The 22,455-nt window shown below is 38.5% G+C and overlaps 1 protein-coding gene across 1 annotated transcript; it reads left to right on the forward strand.

Annotated features, from left to right (window-relative positions):
• The first annotated feature begins 254 nt into the window (after positions 1-254).
• On the forward strand, positions 255-13,073 carry LOC117290463 (protein MTO1 homolog, mitochondrial-like). The gene is made up of 18 exons (XM_033771878.1): positions 255-302; positions 1,057-1,215; positions 1,638-1,772; positions 2,496-2,591; positions 2,923-2,978; positions 4,144-4,318; positions 4,670-4,846; positions 5,270-5,382; positions 5,853-5,965; positions 6,394-6,470; positions 7,013-7,129; positions 8,115-8,245; positions 8,432-8,636; positions 9,875-10,055; positions 10,414-10,529; positions 11,066-11,162; positions 11,702-11,756; positions 12,838-13,073. The coding sequence occupies exons 2-18, from the start codon at positions 1,098-1,100 to the stop codon at positions 12,934-12,936; spliced, it is 2,061 nt and encodes a 686-aa protein (XP_033627769.1). The 5' UTR covers positions 255-302; positions 1,057-1,097; the 3' UTR covers positions 12,937-13,073.
• The last annotated feature ends 9,382 nt before the right edge of the window (positions 13,074-22,455 follow it).

A 22,455-nucleotide genomic window follows, 5' to 3' on the forward strand; every position in this document is an offset into this window, starting at 1 on the left:
AAAAAATTATATTACGAGAATATAAATTTGTCATGTTTTAATTTAAAAAGTAATAAGTTTTTATTTAGAACTGTTTTATGATTGTCTGTTATCAATATATAAGCTCAGTCACTTTTATCTACAAAGTCTTTAAAGAATATACCCCCCCCCCCATCTTAACACCCTTCTCCACCCACAAAGGTGGGGTCATTAACCTTTGTATAATAAGCCGATTGAGGGCGCCCTAACACAAACGTGTGCACACACAAGTACAACACCAGCAGAGTGCAGTGTTAGATGTGGTGCATGGTCATCAGTTTATGGTGAGTAATTATGTGTGTAAACAGTCTTTAAAATTCTTGGTTTTTTTCAATTATGTGTGATCAAAGCAATAGTCCAAATGAATTAAGGAAAGTGGAGTCAGTGCAAAAACTACGATCAAACACTAGCAATTAATATTACAATAATAAGTAGGCCCTAGCAGACGACAGAAATTTTGGTGGTTGTTATTTGTTTAATTATCATTCAAATGATAATAAATGTTGGTTATGTTACATTAGTTTGTTTGGATGTTTGTTTAGATGATCTTCCCATCAAGGGAACTCGGCAAACTCCCACAGGGGGTAGAAACACCAAGCTGGCAACAACCAATCTCTCTCATACAAACATTGGTTTAATAACGTATATGAATGATTATGAATTGGACAAATCAAGAAATTGTGATTCAGTAACTAGACGACAATATTTATTCTAGTCATTGTGAAATCAGCGGTTAGCTCGGGGATTCAAACCCACAACCTTGTGATTGCAAGTCTAACCACTTGACCACGGTGACGGTGACTATCACTTCACTCCTATTCTAATAATGAGTCCTAGAACTATATATATTATCATTATGGGAGGTTCGTTCTGCTATCATCTTCATGAATGAACGAACCTCATAATTCTAGGACTCGAGTGACGCATATGCACCTTTTCTATGTTTTTGTTTAATAATTTCTGACTCCTAAATAATATTGGACAGTTCTCGCCACAGGACTCAAAGATAGTTTTACACTTTTATTTGGCCGAGTACAGTTTGTTTTTACACCCTTGGAGAGGAGACAACACTAACAGCCATGCTGTGCCACGTAGCAAGAAGACAGCACAGCAAATTGAGCAAGCAGTCATTTTTAAAGACAAGATGGATGATGCAAACACTGAAGCAGTTGAACTGCTCTGCCGCAACATCAGAAGGTTGGTCAGGCCTGAAATGGTGCTTCTGAAAATGTTCCTATTGATTTTAAGACCTTGCAATTGGATGTGGCGCTACAGTCCAACAATACAGGGCCTGGATTTGCATCTAGCTTGGCTTGTTTCGAAACCAACAAAATTGTGATTGCAAGTTCTTCAGTCTTAATCATTTGACCATGGTGACATTTATTAATCTACTCAGTTCTATAGATGGGGCATTGTACTCCTTTTTTTACCAGAAATTTCGAGAAAAAAAATGAGTACAGTGCCCTAGTTACTGGGTCTAACTCATTTTTTGTTACCCTAAAAAAGGTTGTTGAGCAGGTTACATTGCTAATTATACTATTAGTGGAATGAGAAATTGTAAACTATTTCCATTGCCTGTCTTTTTCATTTAATCCATCTACATTTTGTTGTTGTTTTAGCTGGAGGGAGCCCTGTCCAGAGCAGTTATGACGTGGTGGTAGTCGGTGGCGGGCATGCAGGGTGTGAGGCAGCAGCCGCAGCTGCAAGGACCGGAGCCAACACACTGCTCCTCACTCATAAAGTAGAAACCATCGGTAGGTTTGGTTTGAAGTTCTGTTTGGTTCCTCTTAACTTAATTTTCTTTTGGTCCTTTCCCCCCCCCCTTTTTTTCTCTTCCTTTATTAGAGCGCCCTGAGTACCTTTTGCTGGATTTGTGCACTTTATTAGACTTTATTAATATTATTGTTATTCTGTAACACCATGATGGTGACCTTATTTATCTTTCAATGGGATTCAGTTGCTATGGTAACTGTCAGTGTTGTATGGTGGTGGCTAAATGAAAAAGAACACCAGCATAACATGGTCACCACTCCCCTGCAGTGTTTTTAGAGGCCACAAATAAAAGTTTTCAACTTGCAGGGGCGATAATGCCTTTAGAACAGTTTATTTATTTATACTTTATTTATACTGGATAAAATCAGCTCAGGATCAAATCTGTTTTCCATTGATGCCCAGTAACAACTAACGCTATTCAAGAAGCCATGAGAAGTAAGTTGGTAAGACACTGCTCTAGAATTGCAAAGGTTGTGGGTTCTAATATGCCTGGGTTTTTTTTTTCACCGAGCTCGGGAAAATACTGAGTATACAGTGCTTACACACATTGGGTAGAACCAAAATTAATATTCTTTATCCCCTTAAGCAAAATTTCCATCTATCAAGGAAGTAGATGTCAAAAGATGTTGGGAGCATCTCTGGGTGAAATCTTCTGATTACAAGCAAAGACTCCATTAATCTGATATTTCTCTGTATTCCATCAGGTGAGATGTCTTGCAACCCTTCCTTTGGAGGTATTGGTAAAGGTCATCTAATGCGTGAAGTGGATGCCCTGGATGGTCTATGTGGAAGAATAGCAGGTATGTGTACTTGGAAGTTTTCTTTTTCTCAGTGATATCTCGAATCAAGGTCACAACTACTTTTGCCAAGATCTACCAGATAATGGCTCTCCACTGGTGCTCTGTCTCTCGGGCAATAGTAACCATAGCCCCTTTTTGAGGAAACCAGTGCCAGATTGTGAATTCATAGGTGACAAAAAGTCACAGACAATAGAAACTATCAGGACTGAATCCATTTTTGACAAAATGGTCAACTTTGGTTCAGTGCTTCCAAGAGGAGAAAAATACATAACTTGGGTATTAAGTAAGAACTTTCCATGTATCTCAGAAGAACTTGTTTATTTGATTTCAGATAAGGCTGGTATTCAGTTCAAAGTGTTAAACAGGAGGAAAGGACCAGCTGTTTGGGTAAGGATTTCCCCATTTACAAACTCAAAAATAAAAGGAGATTATTTATTTGTGGAAGTGTCGTGGCCGAGCGGTTAAGAGCACCGAATTCAAACTTTGGTGTTTCTGATCAGCAGAGTGTGGGTTCGAATCCCCAGCCGTGGCACTGTGTCCTTGAGCAAGACACTTGACCATCGCTTTGTCCTTCGGATGGGACGTAAAGCCGTTGGTCCCATGTGTTGTGTAACGCATGTAAAAGAACCCAGTGCACTTATCGAAAAGAGAAGGGGGTTCGCCCCGGTGTTCCTGGTTGTGGCTGCTTAATGCGCCGTAGCACCTTGTAAACCCTTATAAGGTGCTAAATAATTGGGTCTCAGAATTCATCACTGCAATAACCTATCTTTCTGAAAGTTTGTATATACTCAGCGCCTTGAGTACCTTGTTTGGTAGATACGTGCGCTATATAAGACTTTGATATTATTATATTATTATATTATACTAGTTTTAAGGTACTGCATGGTGAGGTCTCTTGATGTCGACTAGAACAGGCTAGTAGAAATGTTTAGACCAAAACTTACTTAAAATATTCACCAAAAGTCCCCTCGGGTCGGTTTCATAAAACTAGTCCTCACTTGGGACTAGTGTTACAGTGTAGGACTCTTTAAGAGTTAGTAAACAATTTAAGGATAGTCCTAAGTTAGGACGAGTAGTTCGTCCTAACTCAAGAACTAGTCTTTATTCTTTGTGAAATCTACCCAGGCCCAATTTTCATATCTACTCATACCTACCCCCAAATACTTACTAGTCCGTGTCCCCCCCCCCCCCCTCCCTGAATTCTGAAATCTACTACATGGTGGTGGAATACTGCATGGTAGTGGAATACTAGCAAGACAATTTCTCACAAAAACAAATTATACAGCGAATAATCACACAGTGTTACTGCAAACCAATAAAAGATGTTTATGTTATGTAGTTCCCCAAATAGCTTAACAAGGGGATGGAAAGACTGTTTTATAGGTAGCAGCCTATCCACACATGTCCTAAAACCTGTACCTTATCACACACACACAGTGCAGGAAACCGGCTCTGTTCCTAGAAAAAACATGGGGCTGGAAAATCATACAACATAATCAAGCGTCAAATTCTGAATCACATTTGAAAGCTGTAACCCATTATTTAAATGCAGGGATTGCGTGCACAAATTGACAGAGATTTGTATAGGAGGCACATGCAAGAGGAAATACTGAACACCCCTAATCTCACAGTGAAAGCTTCCCCTGTAGAGGATCTAATCACAGGCGATGCAATGAAAGACAGGGACGACACCATTGCTCAACAGGGGTGCTATGGAGTCATTCTAAGTAAGTAAGGTGCCTAAAAGAGAACACTCCTGAGAAATAGTTTTATCAGGTTTTGCAGATTTTGAATTATGAGACCAACAAGGTGCTGTGGCATACTCAGCAGCCACTGCCAGAAACACAGGGGGAAAACTTTCTCATAGTGATAAAAGTGTAACTGGGTTCTTTTACATGCATTAAACACAACAACAGGACCAATGGCTTTAAGTCCCATCCGAAGAACGAAGCAATCGTGGTAAAGTTTCTCGCGAAGCAAATTTACGTATCTATTAAAAAAGGAAGGAATATTTTTTCGACCGAGCATTTTGAATTTGATTTTTTGATTTTTGTTTTGTGCAATTTGTTCATGACCAGAGGATGGTAGCCATGTGAGCAGCAAGGCAGTGGTACTGACCACAGGCACGTTCCTACGGGGTGTTATACAGATTGGAATCGAGGAGTGGGCAGCGGGGCGGATTGATGACGAGCCGACAATAGGTCTGGCTAAAACACTGGAGGAGGCTGGCTTCACTGTGGGGAGACTCAAAACAGGTACTGTGTATGGTGTGGATTGGGAAAATAAATTATTATTATAAAACGTTTCTGTATTTATTTGGTTTGTGGTAACACTATGTGTGTATCTACTAACCAAGTAGATCATGTCTTGCTTTGTATTCTACTACCGGGCAGTAGATTTATCGGAGGTGGGGAGACTTCTCAGTTCTGAAAAGAACGGTCCTGCTTGTTAACTACTACCTGGGTGGAAGGTAGAAAATCAGCAGGACAGTTCTTTTAAAAAGTTTCTGGTAAGTTAAATGCTGTCGGCTTGATTAATTATTTGGCTGCATAAAGCAGCTCGATGAATTTGGTCCTTTTCAAACTCAGCGTTGATGATGTGTTCAAAAGCATTTTTGCTGAAGAATGAAAAGTAGTCCAATGAGCTGGAAACAAAACATTTCCCATTCTTTTTTGAAGGCACACCACCGAGACTTGATGGCCGGACGATTGACTACAGTGAATTGGAGAAACATGGTGGAGACTCCACGCCCATACCCTTCTCTTTCATGAATGATAGGGTTACAATTAAGGTCAGTATCGGGCACCACTCACTGAGACTGGACACCTCTATGGAGTCGTCTGACAATCGTCAGGAATCAATTTCAAACTGAATTTCTAGAGGTGTCGTGGCCGATTGGTCTAGGGAGTGGACTCAAGTTCTGTAATTTACACGAATGTGGGTTCGAATCCTGGCCTGGTCAGTTGTGACACTTGTATCCTTGAGCAGGGTACTTTATCATAATTGCTTCTCTCCACCCAGGAGTACAAAATAATGGGAACCCGCGAGAGCTGGGGAGTAATCTAGTGATGGACTGGCAACCTGTCCAGGGGGGAATATAAATATTCTCAGTCGTTTAATGCCAAGGACACCGGATATAAACACTGGCCTGATGAGCCATATTGGCTCAGGACAGACTTTACTGTCTGAATTTCTGTCTAGGTTTCCCTAGTCACTGGTGGTAATTGAGAATTTGATTCGATCTATTTCTGTCCCAACCAGCCTGAAGATCAGGTGATGTGTCACATGACCTACACAACACCAGCCATTGCTCCTATTATACTGGACAACAAGCATCTGAATATACACATCAAGGAGGAGGTCAATGGACCAAGGTCAGTCTCTTATGATTAAATACTCTGTATTATTTAGATAGAAAGATAGATAGATACCAACTTTCTTATTCCGCACTGGGGAAATAAAAATGGCCTTGACAAAGATGCAACACAAACGATCAGTAATGAAAAGATACACATTTTTAAAATGCATAAAATACACATACAATTAGTAAAACCATACATAAAACAGCAAGAAAACAATTTGGTATTTGAGCCAAACCTGCGACAGCTCATCACATCGCTCCAACTATTGTACCATTAATAGCTGTCGGAACAAATGAGCTGGATTCTGATCCTTCTTTTAAAAAAACTTTTACTTCTGGAGTTGGTCTGAAATTTTTGCATGTAGTGGATGGTCAGAGTCGGAAATAAAGAAGTGTATAATCTGTTGTATTTTTGTGTGTCTGTGTTTTCTTCTTCTGAAGGTATTGCCCATCCATTGAATCTAAGATATTCCGGTTTGGTGTGGACAGGCCTCATCAGATATGGCTGGAGCCAGAAGGTAAGGGGCCGATTTTACAAAGAGTTAGGACTAGTCCTAAGTTAGAACTAGTCCTAGGAGATATCAACAATTTAAGGCTGGTCCTAAGTTAGGACGAGCAACTCGTCCTAACTCGAGATAGGACTAACCTTAACTCTTTGTGAAATCATCCACGGATCTTGTAAAAATATGTTATTTCCCTTGACTGATATTCATGTTGTTCTTCTTTCTAGCCTCTTTCACTCCACTGCAGGAGGAAAGCCTCTTCACCAATTCTCCATTTCATTCTATCCTGTGCTGTCTGTTGCCAAGCAATGCCCCTATTTGTATTTGTAGTTCATTTCTCCATCTTCTGTTGTCTCCCTCATTTTCTTGTTCGATTGTTTTTATCATGAAACCTGAAATGTAACCTACATGTAGCCGTATCTGAGAACGGATCCCACACTCTGAACAACAGTGATACACTCAACAAAAATTTACAATTGTATCAACTAACGATAGACCTACACGATAAACCTACTATCATCAATAACCAATCATGTATTTTCACACTATCTTTGCAGGTTTAGACACTGACATCGTATACATGCAAGGATTATCAATCACATTACCAGCTGAGCTTCAGGAACAGTGTATCCGTACGGTGAACGGGTTGAAAAATACCACAATGACTAGACCAGGTGTGTTGAGTTGGAAATGTTAGGATGGTGTTGAGGGGTGGAGACACTCTCGACTCAGTTGGATAAAATCAATGCATACTTCACAGTAGTAGTACACAGTCAACCCTCCTACTGTCTGACCATTTAATATTATCCACCATGGTTTTAAATGATAGATTAGCAGTGTATCGGTACAGTGAATGGGTTGGAAAATGCCACTATGACTAGACCAGGGGCCGATTTCAAAAAGCAATCAAATTCATCGCAAGACAAATTTTCAGTATCACCATAGTGACTGTACAAACTCCCACAACTGTCAGTTTGGTTATTCGAACCCACAACCTTGTAATTGCAAGTCCTTTAGTCTAACCACTTGACCGCAGTGACAATTCAATATCATGGTCTTGACCCCTTGCACGTGCGTCACACGCGGCGACTGATGCCACACTCGCCATGAAAATGTGAAATCAGCCGTAAGCTCTGTAGGAACATACGTCTCAAACCGACCTTGTGATTGCAAGTCCAGCAGTCGAACCACTTGACCACAGTGACACGGCTTCAGCCAATCTCTCTCATACAAACATTGGTTTTACGTCTATGATTATGAATGGCACGACTCAAGAAGTTGTGACTCAGTAATAACTAGACATCAATAATAACTCTAGTCATTGTGAAATCAGCGGTTAGCTTGGTAGGATTTGAACCTACAACCTTGTGATTGCAAGTCCAGCAGTCTAACCACTTGACCACGGTGACATGGCTTCAGCCAAACTCTCTCGTACAAATATTGGTTTTACGTCTATTATAACGAATGGCACAACCCAAGAAGTTGTGACTCAGTAATAACAAGACATCAATAATACTAGTCATTGTGAAATCAGCAGTTAGCTTGTAGGATTTGAACCTACAACCTTGTGATTGCAAGTCCAGCAGTCTAACCACTTGACCACGGTGACATGGCTTCTCTTGCTCTGAAACCTCCTTAATTAAACATTTCTGTTGACAGGTTACGGTGTAGAATATGATTTCATGGATCCAAGACAGATCAAGGCATCACTGGAGACCAAAAGACTGCAGAATTTATTCTTTGCCGGGCAAATCAACGGCACGACTGGCTATGAGGAAGCAGCTGCACAGGTTTGTAGTAATAATAATAATAATAATAATAATAATAATAATAATAATAATAATAATAATAATAATTGAGTTGAGCTTGGGATTCATATAAAAAGATTGTGGAATTTCCATTCACTTGAATATTTTTCATGATAAGTATTTGGTAGGCCAATCATATTAAAAAATTATTTGTCATCATTTGCATAGGGTATTGTAGCAGGTATCAACGCAGCCTTACTGTCTAGGAACAGACCCGCTTTCACCGTCAGCCGGACTGAGGGTTACATCGGCGTCCTGATCGATGACCTCATTACCCAGGGTACATCTGAACCATACCGCATGTTCACCAGCCGATCGGAGTTCCGAATGACACTGAGACCAGACAACGCCGACCAACGGCTAACCCATAGAGGTACACACTTTCACCTTTGACCTCATTTGTTGGTATGGCATTGCTGTGATTTGGGGCTGGTAGAAAGCACTACCTCCCCAACTTTATGTAGTAAGTGTCACGCCCGGGACTCGAAAACGCACTCTGCTGATCGAATACCAGAGCTTGAATCCGATGCTCTTAACCGCTAGGCCACGACATGTCTTGTAAAGTAAATTCAGATTCAGTTAAACTGTTGAGCTACAAGCCCTTGTGGATTTTCCCTTTAAGTTATAGCCCTGCGATATCAACTCTAAGGAAATCTTCCTTCATCTACAGTATAAAGGAGACAAAAAAATACCTTCCCAAGTTTCTCATTATAATTTGTTTTGTGCCTGTCGGATAAATTTTTCAAAGCAACAGTACAGAATAAAATTGTATTGGTCGTTACTAAATTTCAAGAAGCCACAAGGGGAAACTGACTGAGTAATTTTTTTAACAACTCTGGGTTGAACAGACAACAATTGACTAGAGCAGGATTTAAACTTGGGACCAATAGCAAATCGTGGAGGAATTGTTTCAGATGCCAATAATAAAAGCCAAGCCTCAAAGTAGATTGTCGTTGTGCCCTGTGCTTTTGCTGTGGTGCCCTCTGCAACGTTCCAAAGACAAATTCATATTTTTCCTTGTAGAAGTAACCCCTAGGTTTTTTTTTCTGGAGAAAAATTGCCATGCAGCGCCTCTGAGCCAAGCAAAGCATACACAAGTTGTTTTCCTCTGTGGTAATGCAGTGCAAACCGGCTTTTCTCAAAGCCACCACTATATATACTCACAATGAGATTTTACTTGGTGTCACCGCAAACCTTACTTAAAGCCATTATACACTTTCGGCACAGAAAAAAAAAATAAAAGTTCACAGATTGACAAATAACTTACAGGGTTTACAGAAGGTAATGGTGAAAGACTTCTCTTGAATTATTATTCCATGAAATGCTTTACTTTTCGAGAAACTATTAAAACAATTATCAATTCTCGTTGTCGAGAATTACAGATTTATTGTAAACACATGTCATGACACGGCGAAACTTGGGAAACAAGGGTGGGTTTTCCCCGTTATTTTCTCCTGACCGATTGAGCCTAAATGTTCACGGTTTGTTATTTGATATAGAAGTTGTGATACACAAAGTGTGGGCCTTGGACAACACTGTTTACTGAAAGTGCAAATGGCTTTTATGTATTTTCAACAATGCAAAGCCTTAAGTCTTATTATTTTGTGTTAGGTTATGAAGCTGGTTGTGTTGGCGATAACAGATACTACAAGAACACAGCCCTAGCAGAGACGCTGAGTGAAGGACTGAAACTACTACGCTCGATCAGGTTAACACGTACTAAATGGAAGCAAGGAATAGAGAGACTGGGTGTGAAAACAGCCCTGTCTGATACGAGCCATGATAAACTAAGGTACTTGACTAGTGACTGGTCAATGACCTTTCTATAGCAATGTCACAGCCCGGATTTTTGAAAACTATGGAAAGCCATAACTGCAAATCAAAAACAGTTTGCAACAAAGTTACACAAATATTTAAACATTGTGTTGATTTTGTTGAAAACAAAGCAACTTATTATGGGAGGTACTTAATTAAATTAAAGTTTGCAGAAAATGTGTTGAATTTCGTTAATATTCAGTATTTTTCTCAGCATCAGTTTATGAATAACATGAGCTGTCTTTACTCATTTATTTCCAATTTAACAAAATAAAATAAAAATTTTTATAGAAAATGTTATTGATGCTAAAATGTAAAACCTTTCCAAACTGTAGTGCATTGGAGATGCTTCATGACCCCAATGTAACCCTAGAGCACCTAGCAGAGGCTGAGCCTAGCCTGAAGAAGCTAGCTGAAGACAAGAATGTAGCTATGAGGCTCAAGATTGAAGGTAGGAATGTCAATTCAAGCAAAGAGTTTGTCTTTGAGTAGAAAGCGCAACTATGGCTTTAGAAATATGAGAAGTTAGAATAAGCTGTTGAAAACTGCTTACCACCAAATATGACCTATGGTGTAAAGGCAATAGATAATGGTCTGACACTTCCACCCTAGCAGAGTCTTAGTTTTTTGCTTTTTAAAATATTTGTACATTTTTGTGTTTATCTAAAAAAAAAAAAAAAAAGGGGGGGGGAAAATCAACTTGTGGGGAAAGTACAGTTTTGGTCTTTTGAGGCTTGTGTTCAACCCCTCTTTTGTTTGTATTTTGGTGTGTTTTCTTTTTTCAAAGTTCACCAGACTCAAGATGTAGGCTCAGTTCTATAGGGCTGCTTCAGAAGGAATTTTTCTTCAAGTTTTGCTGCTAAGCAAAAGAAAGCAGGATACTAGTCACAAATGCTACATGTATATTGGGTTGTACGCCTATTCTGGTATTATAAGCACAACCGTTTTATTATTATTATTTATTACATGGTGGTGTAATTTTTCCAGGTATTTATGCCCCCTTACAACATCAACAGCAGATCATCATTGACCAAGTCAAGCAAGATGAATCACTGGTCCTCCCTGCAGACTTGGACTACCACAGGTGAGTGGTTACCAGTTAAGCCCCCCCCCCAAGCAAAAATCCCAAAAAAGACAAACACAAACAAACACCCAACGCTGTCTTATTGTTGGTTATTTTGTATTGCATAACCTAACATCTTTGAATATGCTTAGCAAATTCCTTCGCTAAGCAAACACTTAGTGGGGCACCACTGTGAATATTATGATATTTGGGCTGGTAAACTGTTTCTGCTACGCAAGATTTTCCAGTGCTTAATAAGTTTTTATGCTTACAGACTTTATGAATTCGGCCCTGGATCATGGCAAAGTATTTCAAAGAATAATCAATCAATCAGAAAACAATCAATTTAGCGCCAACAAAAAAACAGTTATCAAAATTACAACATACTTGTTGTAAAAAGATAACATTTGAGCAGTTTCTTGAAAATATGAATAGTCTGAGCATCCTTGATGCGATTTGGAAGAGTGTTACATTCTTTTGGAACTTTGCAGGAGAATGACACCATAAAAGACCAAACTTACCCAACCCTAACCCTATGTTGTATTTTGTTTCCCTTATAGCCTGACTTTGGCCTCAGAAGCTATTGCTAAACTCTCTGCAGTGAGACCACATACGGTAAGAATTGATACTTCAACTACAGCTAAGTGCACTTCATCGCTTAAGCCCCACAGGCCGTGTCAAAAGTTCATCTGCACTTGTGTGCAAAAAATCTAATTGATGTAATTGGACTCATTTAGAATAACCAGGTTGTTGTTTCTGACGGCTAGTATTTTTAAATGTTCATTTTTTTTATAATTGATTATTTCTGCAAGCTCATTATTCCTAATTGTAAATTTCCTAATTGGTTATATTCCTAGTCGGGAATGTTTCTCAACTCCACAGTTCAAGTTTTATAGAAGAGTATAGGCTCACTAATCACTCCACTGGGGGAAAATTATTTAGTTCAAAGTGCAGCAGCTTTGGATATTATAAAGCAATTTTACAACCATTTAAATTCAAGGTAATGTGGTTATATGGGAAAAGGATATCAGTTTTTATCACAAAAATGTTTGACTAAGTTTGGGTGTTGTGTTTAAGCATAACGTTGGATTATGTTAGAGCTAGAAAGGATCCTAGTAAATTCCCTAAGGGGGTAAGGGTTAAACCATCAATTAAGATTCGTGGCGACTCCAAATGCTATTTCCTATTAATGTTAATGCTGTTTCCGGATAATTAGAACTGGTATGACACTTAATTATAACCAGCAAGCTTTCAAATTGAAAAAACACATCTTTAAAATTAAAATTCAAAAAAATTTAAGCTGTGCATGTTGGTTACAGCATGGAGGATGGAAGAGAAGGAGTTCGAACGACCCGCAAAACCGTAGAGTAACAAATGAATACAATGCCCCTGTCTGAACAGTGGAAAAAGATAGGAGACCTCCTGCTTGACGGCCGGTTAGTGAGCGCGATTAGATCTCTTTGAACTAAGGTGTGATACCGCCACTCTGCACTGTTGCCTTCGTGTAAAGTTGAATCATTGGAGAATTGTCAATACACACATTTTCATTTACCGTTATGCCGCAAAATTTGAATCTGCGAGAAGCGTTTGAGCGTTACATAGGGTCGAGTTGAAAGTGTATTAAGCAACCATATTTATGTCATTGGATACTGAAGATATAATTTATCGTGCATTTTGTCCGTTATTTTTTCGTTAGATTGGAGCGGCAAGTCGTATCCAAGGGGTGACCCCAGCCGCATTGGTCCAGCTGCTTTATTATGTCAAGAGAAAAGGAAGACAGACTGCTGTTGCATGACCAAGAGAAAGGGAAGACAGACTGTCGTTTCATGAACAATCAATCTCCGCACATTTATTGTGGTATGTCGTGGCCTAGCGGATAAGTGCACCGGACTCAAGCTCTGGTGTTTTTGATCAGCAGAGTGTTGGTTCGAGTCCCAGTCGTGACACCTGTGTCCTTAACCAAGACTCTAACCATTATTGCTTCATCTTCGGATGGGACGTAAAGCCGTTTGTTCCGTGCACGTAAAAGAACCAAGTGCACTTATCAAAAAGAGAAGGGGTTCGCCTCGGTGTTCCTGTTTTGATTGGCTGCATATTGTGCCACAGCACCTTGTAAATCATACCATAGTGCTATGGAAAAGGAAAAAGTCTCATAATTCACACATAGTCCCATATCTTGCATGAAAATACTGAATGTTGAAGGGCCTTGATCGTCCCTGAGTGACAGATATGATCTATTATCTACTGTCGGCTCATGGTCTACACTTTTTGGCATTGCAAGTGTGCATCAGCTAAAGTGTGCATCAGCTAAAGTGTGCATCAGCTAAAGTGTGCATCACCTAAAGTGTGCATCACCTAAAGTGTGCATCACCTAAAGTGTGCCCTACACAAGGAATCTGACTCCCCAAAATGGTAAATGTAAGTTCAGCCAATACTTCCAAAGAATAAAATATTAAAGACACTGGGGTCGATTTCACAAAGAGTTAGGACTAGTCCTAACTTAGTCCTAACTTAGTCCTAACTTAGGAGATATACAAATTGCATGGATAGTCCTAAGTTAGGACGAGTAACTGGTCCTAACTCGAGATAAGACTAGTCCTAACTCTTTGTGAAGTCCACCCCTGGACACCTTTGGTAATTGTCTAGTATTGTCTTGACCAGTATTCTCTCTTGGTGTATCCCAACATATGCAGAAATAACAAATCTGTGGAAATTTTGACTCAATCAGTCATCAAAGTTGCAAGAGAAAAAATAACCTTTTTTTTTCGCGAAAATTTGTGTGCTTTTGGTGCCTAACTACATAACTTCAGAGAGAGACATTTCTCAAACCGTTTTATACTTTCATAGTGTCCAGTGCCTTTAGGACTCTCGGTTGAGCAACCTCCCAGCAAGAATCTCTACGTCGCCAACAATGCAAAACTAGAGGTTTGTACACAACAGGATCAAGCATTGCCCCTTGATGGTGCGCACAAATCTTTCAAAACAGTTCTAAGGCAAAAAGTGTTTCATTACATACATCCTGAAATCAGCAGGAAAAAAATCCTGACAAATAAACCGGATGTGTTTTTACTCAGAGCCAGTACTCTTTCCTAGAAATTCATTACATTTTGAAGTTGTACCAAGCTATTAAAAGAATGACTCATTGCTCTCATTGGTTTTTTGTTACCCCACACCAGTGTGTGCTAAGCACTTTTAATCAGCGCTTCCAGAAAGCTTGGACAAAATAAACAAATCCACAGGCTATTTAGGAGGAATTCTCATTTATTGGACAAAGTTTGGGGAGTGGGAGTTTGATGTTTTGAACCATTCATTTTGGGAAAGATCTCATTTGTGGGTTAGCAAGGGTTGAAGGGAGGGACTCCCACCGTCCGCTGTTGGTTGAGACAATTAATAAAAATAACAATACAGTTAAATGAAAGAGTGACTCATTGTACACATCCATTTAAGTCAGTTGGTACAGTGTAAGTTTTATTTAAATATTATCTGATATTCCTCTAGTTTTTAACAAGCATAAAGTGTACAAATGCAATCCCCATTAAACGCAATAAAATGCTTCTTTTTTTAAAACATTGTTAAAACACGATGCAGTTCTCTCTACAAAGTCTATCTCGAAACAATTCTGCATTGTTCAGGCAAAAACATAACAAAATACATATAATTTATACCAATCAAAAAAATAAAACAGGTTTTTTATACATTAATAGTAATACATGTGTTTGAGTGTTATTTCTTGTGGTAACACTATTGTTAGTGTTACAACACTATACATTTTTCAAAACCTTCAGTAATTACTGTTCAGAAACACCGTTGCGTGCACGACAGAACAATAAACCAACTCAATTTCTGCCCGTCACTGACACAACAAAAAGGACCGTAACAATAAGCCACTTCGGAGTTCCAGCTGCGCATGTATGTTACTGCTGACAATGCATGTTGTCTATCTCCAATAACCTTTTGACAATACCAGCGGTTATTGTCAAATGATTACAGGGGATAGACAAACCCCGTTGTCAGCAGTAACAGACGCTGCCGCTGACACTCCGAAGTGGCTTATATCGAAGTCTTATATAGCGCACGTATCTACCTTAACAAGGCACTCGAGGCGCTTTAGTATATACAAACTTTCAGAAAGATGAATTCTGAGAATTATGTAGCACCTTATAAGGGTTTACAAGGTACACCAGTGCTTTCCAATTATTCATTAAAACAAATTATATCATTGAGTCAGCCTACTAACGCCATAACTTCTTTTACATACTGTATGTCTCGACTATAAACTTTGCAATATTTGTGACGCCCGTGCCAAAATCGAGCACTTCTCCAAAATTGTGAAATGGCGTTAAAAATCAAGACAATCAAAACATCAGCCACGATATCAATACGATTTGATGACTGAAGCCTTATAGTAATTGAGGAATACTATAGGCCCCCCTATTAGGTGTTATTTGAAAGTATTTCATTCTGGTTGATGAGAGAAAAACAACCCCAAACAACCAAGAACAGAGTTTTGGCAGGAACTGCCTGGTTTTCACATGGAGTGTTACATACATGTATATCTATTAATTACATGATCTGTCCACAAACACACATCACAGTCTTAATTCACAACAGCAAGAAGACAGTGTCTTGTGACTATGTCAATGTTGGGCCCAATTAAAGTCTTGGACCAAATTAAAATCTGTATTATAACCAATTGCCCGAAGTGAAGGATGCAGAAGAACTGGGGCTGGTAAACCCAAAACAACCACTGCTTATCACAGGGTCAGGCATATTAATCTCATCAAAGTCCAACAAGTTGGTGTGGAGTGACGTACATAGGAGCAGAGGATATTTGAGGATTGAGGTCACACGGTAGCAAAAAGGTTTAAACTGCAAGGGTTTCACAAAAGTTTTTTAAATGAATTCTAATTTAATTTAACTTAATTTTTAATTTAAAATATTTGTTTTTCCTATTCTATTTATTTTTCTTGTGTTCTCTTGCTTTGTTTTTCCTTGAATCATCTTTTTGCCCTTGACTAGGTTCGTCTGTTTTTTGTAAGGACCCCAATGGAAATAAGTCTAAGTTATTGGCTTTTTTGGGCTATCCTTAGATAATTTTCTGCAGTATTTCTATCTTGTTTTTTTGTCTTTTCTCCTGTTGTTAAGTACATGTTTGTATTTTGAGTATGTTCTTGCTGTATTTTTATCCGAATAAATTCAATCAATCAATCAATCATTCAAGTTTTCAGAACTGGTTGAATGTATTGGAGTCTTACACACAGTCTGCACAAACGAAACCTTTCTTAATTGTAACGGGTTAGCAGCCCAAATACAAAGTGTGTATACTGCTTGTGATTTGCGCTCAGCCAAACGTTGTTTACTTCCTGCATTTTAATGCGCATTGCATTAAAATGTCACAGAATTGATCCATTTGAAGAAGAAAAAAACACAAATAAATGCAGCTGTTATGAACAGCCAAAACTATTTCTATACCTATGCATGTAAACAATTCTGAACGTCTATATTCTAACTGACCACAAATTAATTTGCTAAGTCTTTCCCCTCGGCGCTGATGGAGGAATGACTTAATTAGTGGTGATAGGCAAAATCCATATCGAAGAGGTTATAAATCATAATCTACTCAAACAACATCCATTTGGTTTTTTTACAGAGAGCAGCAAAACATACAAATTGTTTCCATTTTGCTCAGCATACATAGATTACGAGTCAAATTGCCATGTTGTGGTAGTGTTTGTGATTAGTTCCCCAAAAAATTCTGCCAAGAGTGGAAAACAACTCTTGCTCACAAAGTTGCTCGCAGGTCTTACTGTTTGACACTCATATCGAAAATCACAGAGCAATGTTTTCAGGAGAGTTGCGTAAATCCGTTGTACATTTTTCGTCTCACAGAGACGATAAATTATACTTGTGACATTATTTTACTCATTTCTCAAAACTAAAGCATCTCCGCAAATAATCATAATTTTTAAACCATGTAAGTTTAATGTAAATGTGTGGAGGTTTGTGTTTTATGTCATACAAAAATTGTGCTGGGATTCAGTTGCAATCTTTTTACAACAGATGGTGTTTGTTTGTTTGTTGGGTTGTTTGTTTGTTTGTTTGTTTGTTTGTTTGTTTGTTTGTTTGTTTGTCTGTCTGTCTGTTTTTTAGTTTGTTTGTTTTGAGGGGTTTCTTTTGAAGGGGGAGTGGGGTTGCCAACCAGTTCAATCCAATAGAATTTGTTGTTTGTGCTCATCAACCTTGTTTTCCTAAAAGTTCTCCCTGAAGCGAAAACACACTGCATGTCAAACAACCGTATTTCCTGGCAGTGTCAATCACCAACTTCCTCCACCACATCAGCTTCGTATTATCTCAATTACGGTTTGCCATGTTGGGATAAAAAAAAAATGATCTTATTATTAGGGTAAATTAACAAGTGATATCACACGATGACACACAGGATCAACGATCTTAGGATGTTTTGACACTTCTCAAGATGCCGAGGCTACGTAAGATGAAACACTGGGGTTTATAAGCAAATCCGGTTGACAAAAAAAAAAAAGTGGTGTGTACACTTAAAATTGACAAAGTGGACAGATTTTAACATGTATTTATCATAGTGGTCTTCGTGTCCAGCAAGAAAATGCATCGGATGAAAGGTGATGGAGATGCACCAGATGAAAGGTGATGGAGAGGCCAAATTGAGACGCAACTCCAGGAGAAAGACAACCTAAATATCAATCAAATTGCACCAGGTTGGACGGCTGTATCCTCTTAAGAGTCCATATATTTGAGACGGTATAAGTAAGAAGGCATGTATACTATTGTTGCATTCTTATAAACTTAATGAACTTATTTTGGTTAGTAAGAAACTAAAAATAAATAGTAAACTTGCAGGTACAACCATGTGTAAATCGCTTTTGTGGGGGAGTGTTGGCTCTGAAAAGAGCCGATGTACATGTGGTCTCGAAAGTTAAAACAGTATACTCTGCTTGTCTTTGTTGGTTACTTACAGCTATGTACTGTTTGGAAATATCATGAAGTATGGAAATAAATATGAGTTTTGAATTGAATTGAAACGGTGCACCCAACGAAACAGTAGCCATGCATGTCTGTAGATGAAGCTAGTTTTTTTTTTTAATAGATGTTAAATTTGCATCTGGGTCAAAGAATACTAATTTTTGTGTTTACCCTTACACTGATGTGTGTAACCGCTGTATACTCAGTACTTTCCCCGAGTCCTGTGAACAAAATCACAGGCATATTACTCAAGTTGGATTCGAACTCACGACCCTTGCAATTCTAGAGCAACGTCTTACCAACTAGACCACCGAGATTGCCCGGTAGCTAGAGGCAGTATGATTCCTATGTTTTGGGGTGTTTTCTTTTATAAGAAAATGATCAACCTAGGACAATACCTAGGAAGCCATTGGTTAACCATTGCTCCCATGGCCTTTTGGCCAACAGGTGAACTCAAATATCCAATATATCCTTCAATATCCTCCTCTCCTTTGACACTCCACACCAACATGTTTGGACCAACATAAGATTGACATGCTTGACCCAGTGATGACCAATATTGTTATTTGGGCCAACAGCCCCTCAGTCCTTCGAATCCTTCATTTGGGCAGTTAGAAGAATTACTGGGCCCAATTTCAAAAAGTAGCTAAGCACAAAAAGTAGCTAAGCACAGCAACATTATGCTTACCAGATTAAGGTTACCAGCCAAAATACCATGTCATACGTACAATTTGTGGCTGGTACTCTGCTAATTTCAGCTAAGTAGGAGATGGTTAAGCAAATTTTTCTGCTTAAGCAGCTCTATATAATTGGGCTGAGGTTTTAAGCTATCCTGACCTGAAACACTTTCATTGTACTCCATACTCAAATACCAATTTTTAGTGATTAACTATAAGCAGGAAATTACACTTAAAAAAACATTTCTGCTAATCAAGAATTAACAGGGTACCATTTACAGTCATCATGCACAGTAATTTGATTGGTAACCCTTGCTGTTTCTGACATTTAACAGCTGTGTCAAATTGAAGCTTTTCTCAAATATCCTAAACCCTTGAAAATATCTTCAAAAATAAAACACTTTCCACATTTGTACATCCATAAATAATACTGATAGATGTATCATTTTTACGATAAGAGAATGATGCATGCTGACAACAAAATATTTATATACAGGAGTTAATGCAACCTCATGATTTACACTTGTTTAAAGCATAATGCATAGTTATGCGCTTTAAATAAAAAGACTATTCATTAACCGCAAAGATGACCGACTGCACACAGTGTGACGCCAAGTGGGAGCTATCTACACTCTCGCAAAAAATGTAATTTATTTCGACAATCGGGGAACTTGTGTGCCTTAATGTCAACATTGCCGAAATCCTATTTGTTGATGATAAAATAGGGATTTCATGTAAACCGTACTGCCTGCCCTCTGGGCAAGAAAGCACTTCTGATTCTAAGAGTACATACACACAGCACCTCTGCACTGGTATTGACATTAAAGGAACGTTACAGATTTAGTAAGAAACAAAAATCGTGAAGATCACAGATTAACATTAAACTTACAAGGTCTAATGATGATGATAGTATGAAATATTATTGTCTGAAATATCATGTTTGTTGAGAAACAAATAATCTTATTTTGTGTTTGGAGTTTATCGCTCAGTGAGCGTTTTATTCATTTTTCTTTTTGCATCGATGCCATGAAAAAATGGGTTAACGGTTTTCCACTGTTTTCTCGTGACCCAGATGGCCGATCGATCTCAAACTTCTACAAACTCTCTTTGTCAGTTTATGTATATGGTGGATTACATAAAGTACTTACACTACCAGCAAATGTTTGGTTAGCAAAAATCAATTCTGTAATGTTCCTTTATGACCATTTTCCTAATCTTTCCTGAGGCAATTGTTTTTATTTTTTTCTTCGAAAATCAGACTTAAGTAGGAAGAATTACTTGCCTGAATAACCTTGTGTACTATCAACGAAGACAAATAAAATTAATGACAATATCAAACATACATCATACATACATGATCAACAACATTGGAATTGACTTTCCTGATAAACAATTCAAGTACACTGGTTTACTATTTGAGAATACCCAATTAAAAACATGACATTATAAATAGAAATCTTTAAATGCTGAAGGCAAAAAAAAAAGCAGCACATTTTAAAATCGTTTTGTTGGCAGTGGAACCACTCCTCAAACACCCTTTGTTTTATAAATGAAGAAACAAACCACAAGGGAAACTGACTGGGTAAATTTTAAATGATTTGGGGTTAAACAAAGACAATTTACAAGAGCGGGATTTGAACCAACGACCTCCGAATTAACGTGCTGGCTACACGGCAGTTACAATTGTAGCGTTTTCCGACTGGCACCCACAAACAAAGATCTTGACAAAAGTACAAAAACCGCCAACATACATGTAGGGTTGATAGCTCATCAGTTTAAAAGTATTACTTCAGTTTGGGGACAGGAAGTTTGTTCATTCTTTTCCCAATCCTAGATGTGCCTCCCCTGTTATTTCTGGCGAAAGTTGTTTAGCAATATTTTATATCAAATTGGGCCCTTACAGTTTCAAAAGTGTTACAGTGTACTCCAGTTTAGGGACAGTGAAATAATTCACCCTTTCCCAAATCCTAGATGACCCTCTATGTTGCGCCCCTGTTATTTTTGGCAGTGTGCCTATGTTGCCTTATGTCACCTTGAATCTACATGTACATACATTGAATCAGAATCACTCCATCTTCCCACACAGTCTGTCATGTTTATGTGTGATAATTCAATACAGGCCTGCTGTTTGGTTCCTGAAGTAACAGGCACTTTTATGAGGTAATTTTACATGTATACATGAAACTTCAATATTTCAAGGGGCACCAAGGCAACGACCAGGGCCATATTTTCTAGAGCTGTTTCACCATACAAAGTAGCTAAGCGCAACAAAATGATGCTGAATAAGACTTGAATTGAAGGTTTGCATTGTGCAAGGATAATAGACATACATGTAAGAACATTTGTGGTGACACCATGATGTAGATAAATCTCTTTTGAGTGATGGTGGTTCTGAGAAGAACCGGATGACTCAACGTTTCTGACAGTATACTCTGTCCGTCGTTAGGATAATTATGCTTATCAGAATAAGGTTACCAGCCAAAATACAATTTCTTATGCACCATCTGTGACTGGTTTCCTGCTCACTTTTCCTTAGCAGAATTGTTTCAAAGCAGCATTTTCTGCTTAAGCAGCTCTATGAAAATAGGCCCAGGGGACATGGAAGGTGATTGCCTTCAATTTCCTTTCATGAAGTATTAAACTTCATCTGCAACATAAATGCTGATTCATGATATGAAAATTCAGAACACTCAAAAGTTTACTTTGACAAAACGAAATGACGTTTTGGGATAGATGCGGAGTAACCATTTAAATAAACTAGTGTTTGGTTTTGAGATGAGTTTGTTCATTCAGTTCTCAATCTCTACATTTTTCCACCTGAAACACAGAACTTCAAAGCCAAGCTGTGAAACAAGTTAGGGGCTCGTGCTTTTAAAAAATAAATTATATGTACAGTACATGTATAAAAATTACATGAATATTTAACAAACTGTAAAAAAGCCAACGTGTGTATGACACAAAAACTTCCTTGGTAACAAGCAACGGAGAGCTGTTGAAAGTATAAAACATTGTGAGAAACGGCTTCCTCTTAAGTAACGTAGTTTTCGAGACAGAAGTAATTTTCTACGAATTTGATTTTGAGACATCAAAATTAGATTTTGAGGTCCAGAAATCAAGCAACTGAAAGCACACAACTTCGTGTGACAAGGGTATTTTTTCTTCCATTATTATCTTGCAACTTCAAAGACCAATTGAGTTCAAATTTTCACAGTTATGTTTTGTTATGCATATGTTGAGATATACAAAGTGAGAAGACTGGTCTTTGACAATAACCAATAGTGTCCACTGTCTTTAAGCGCGGCGAGTACACCTTTCCATTGTTTGACCTTCAGCAATGCGACCAATGCAAGGGCACTGCATGTGAAATGACATTGAACTAAAAGTATGTTTGCTTAGTCGATCTGGGCCCAATTTCATGGCTCTGCTTACCGTAAGCACAGAATGGGCGCTTACGGAAGCAGGAAATTCTGTGCTTATGGCAAGCATATATTATTGGTTAGCGGCAAATTTTGGCTTCTGCGCGTGCGTACTCCACAAGGCTAGCGCAGAAATTCAGGCTAGCGCAGAAATTCAGGCTAGCATATCAAGTGGGGAATCAGAATCGTAAGCGTAGAATTTGGCGGTAAGCAGAGCCATGA

Source organism: Asterias rubens, chromosome 5 (assembly GCF_902459465.1).
Source record: "Asterias rubens chromosome 5, eAstRub1.3, whole genome shotgun sequence".
Classification (NCBI taxonomy): domain Eukaryota; kingdom Metazoa; phylum Echinodermata; class Asteroidea; order Forcipulatida; family Asteriidae; genus Asterias; species Asterias rubens.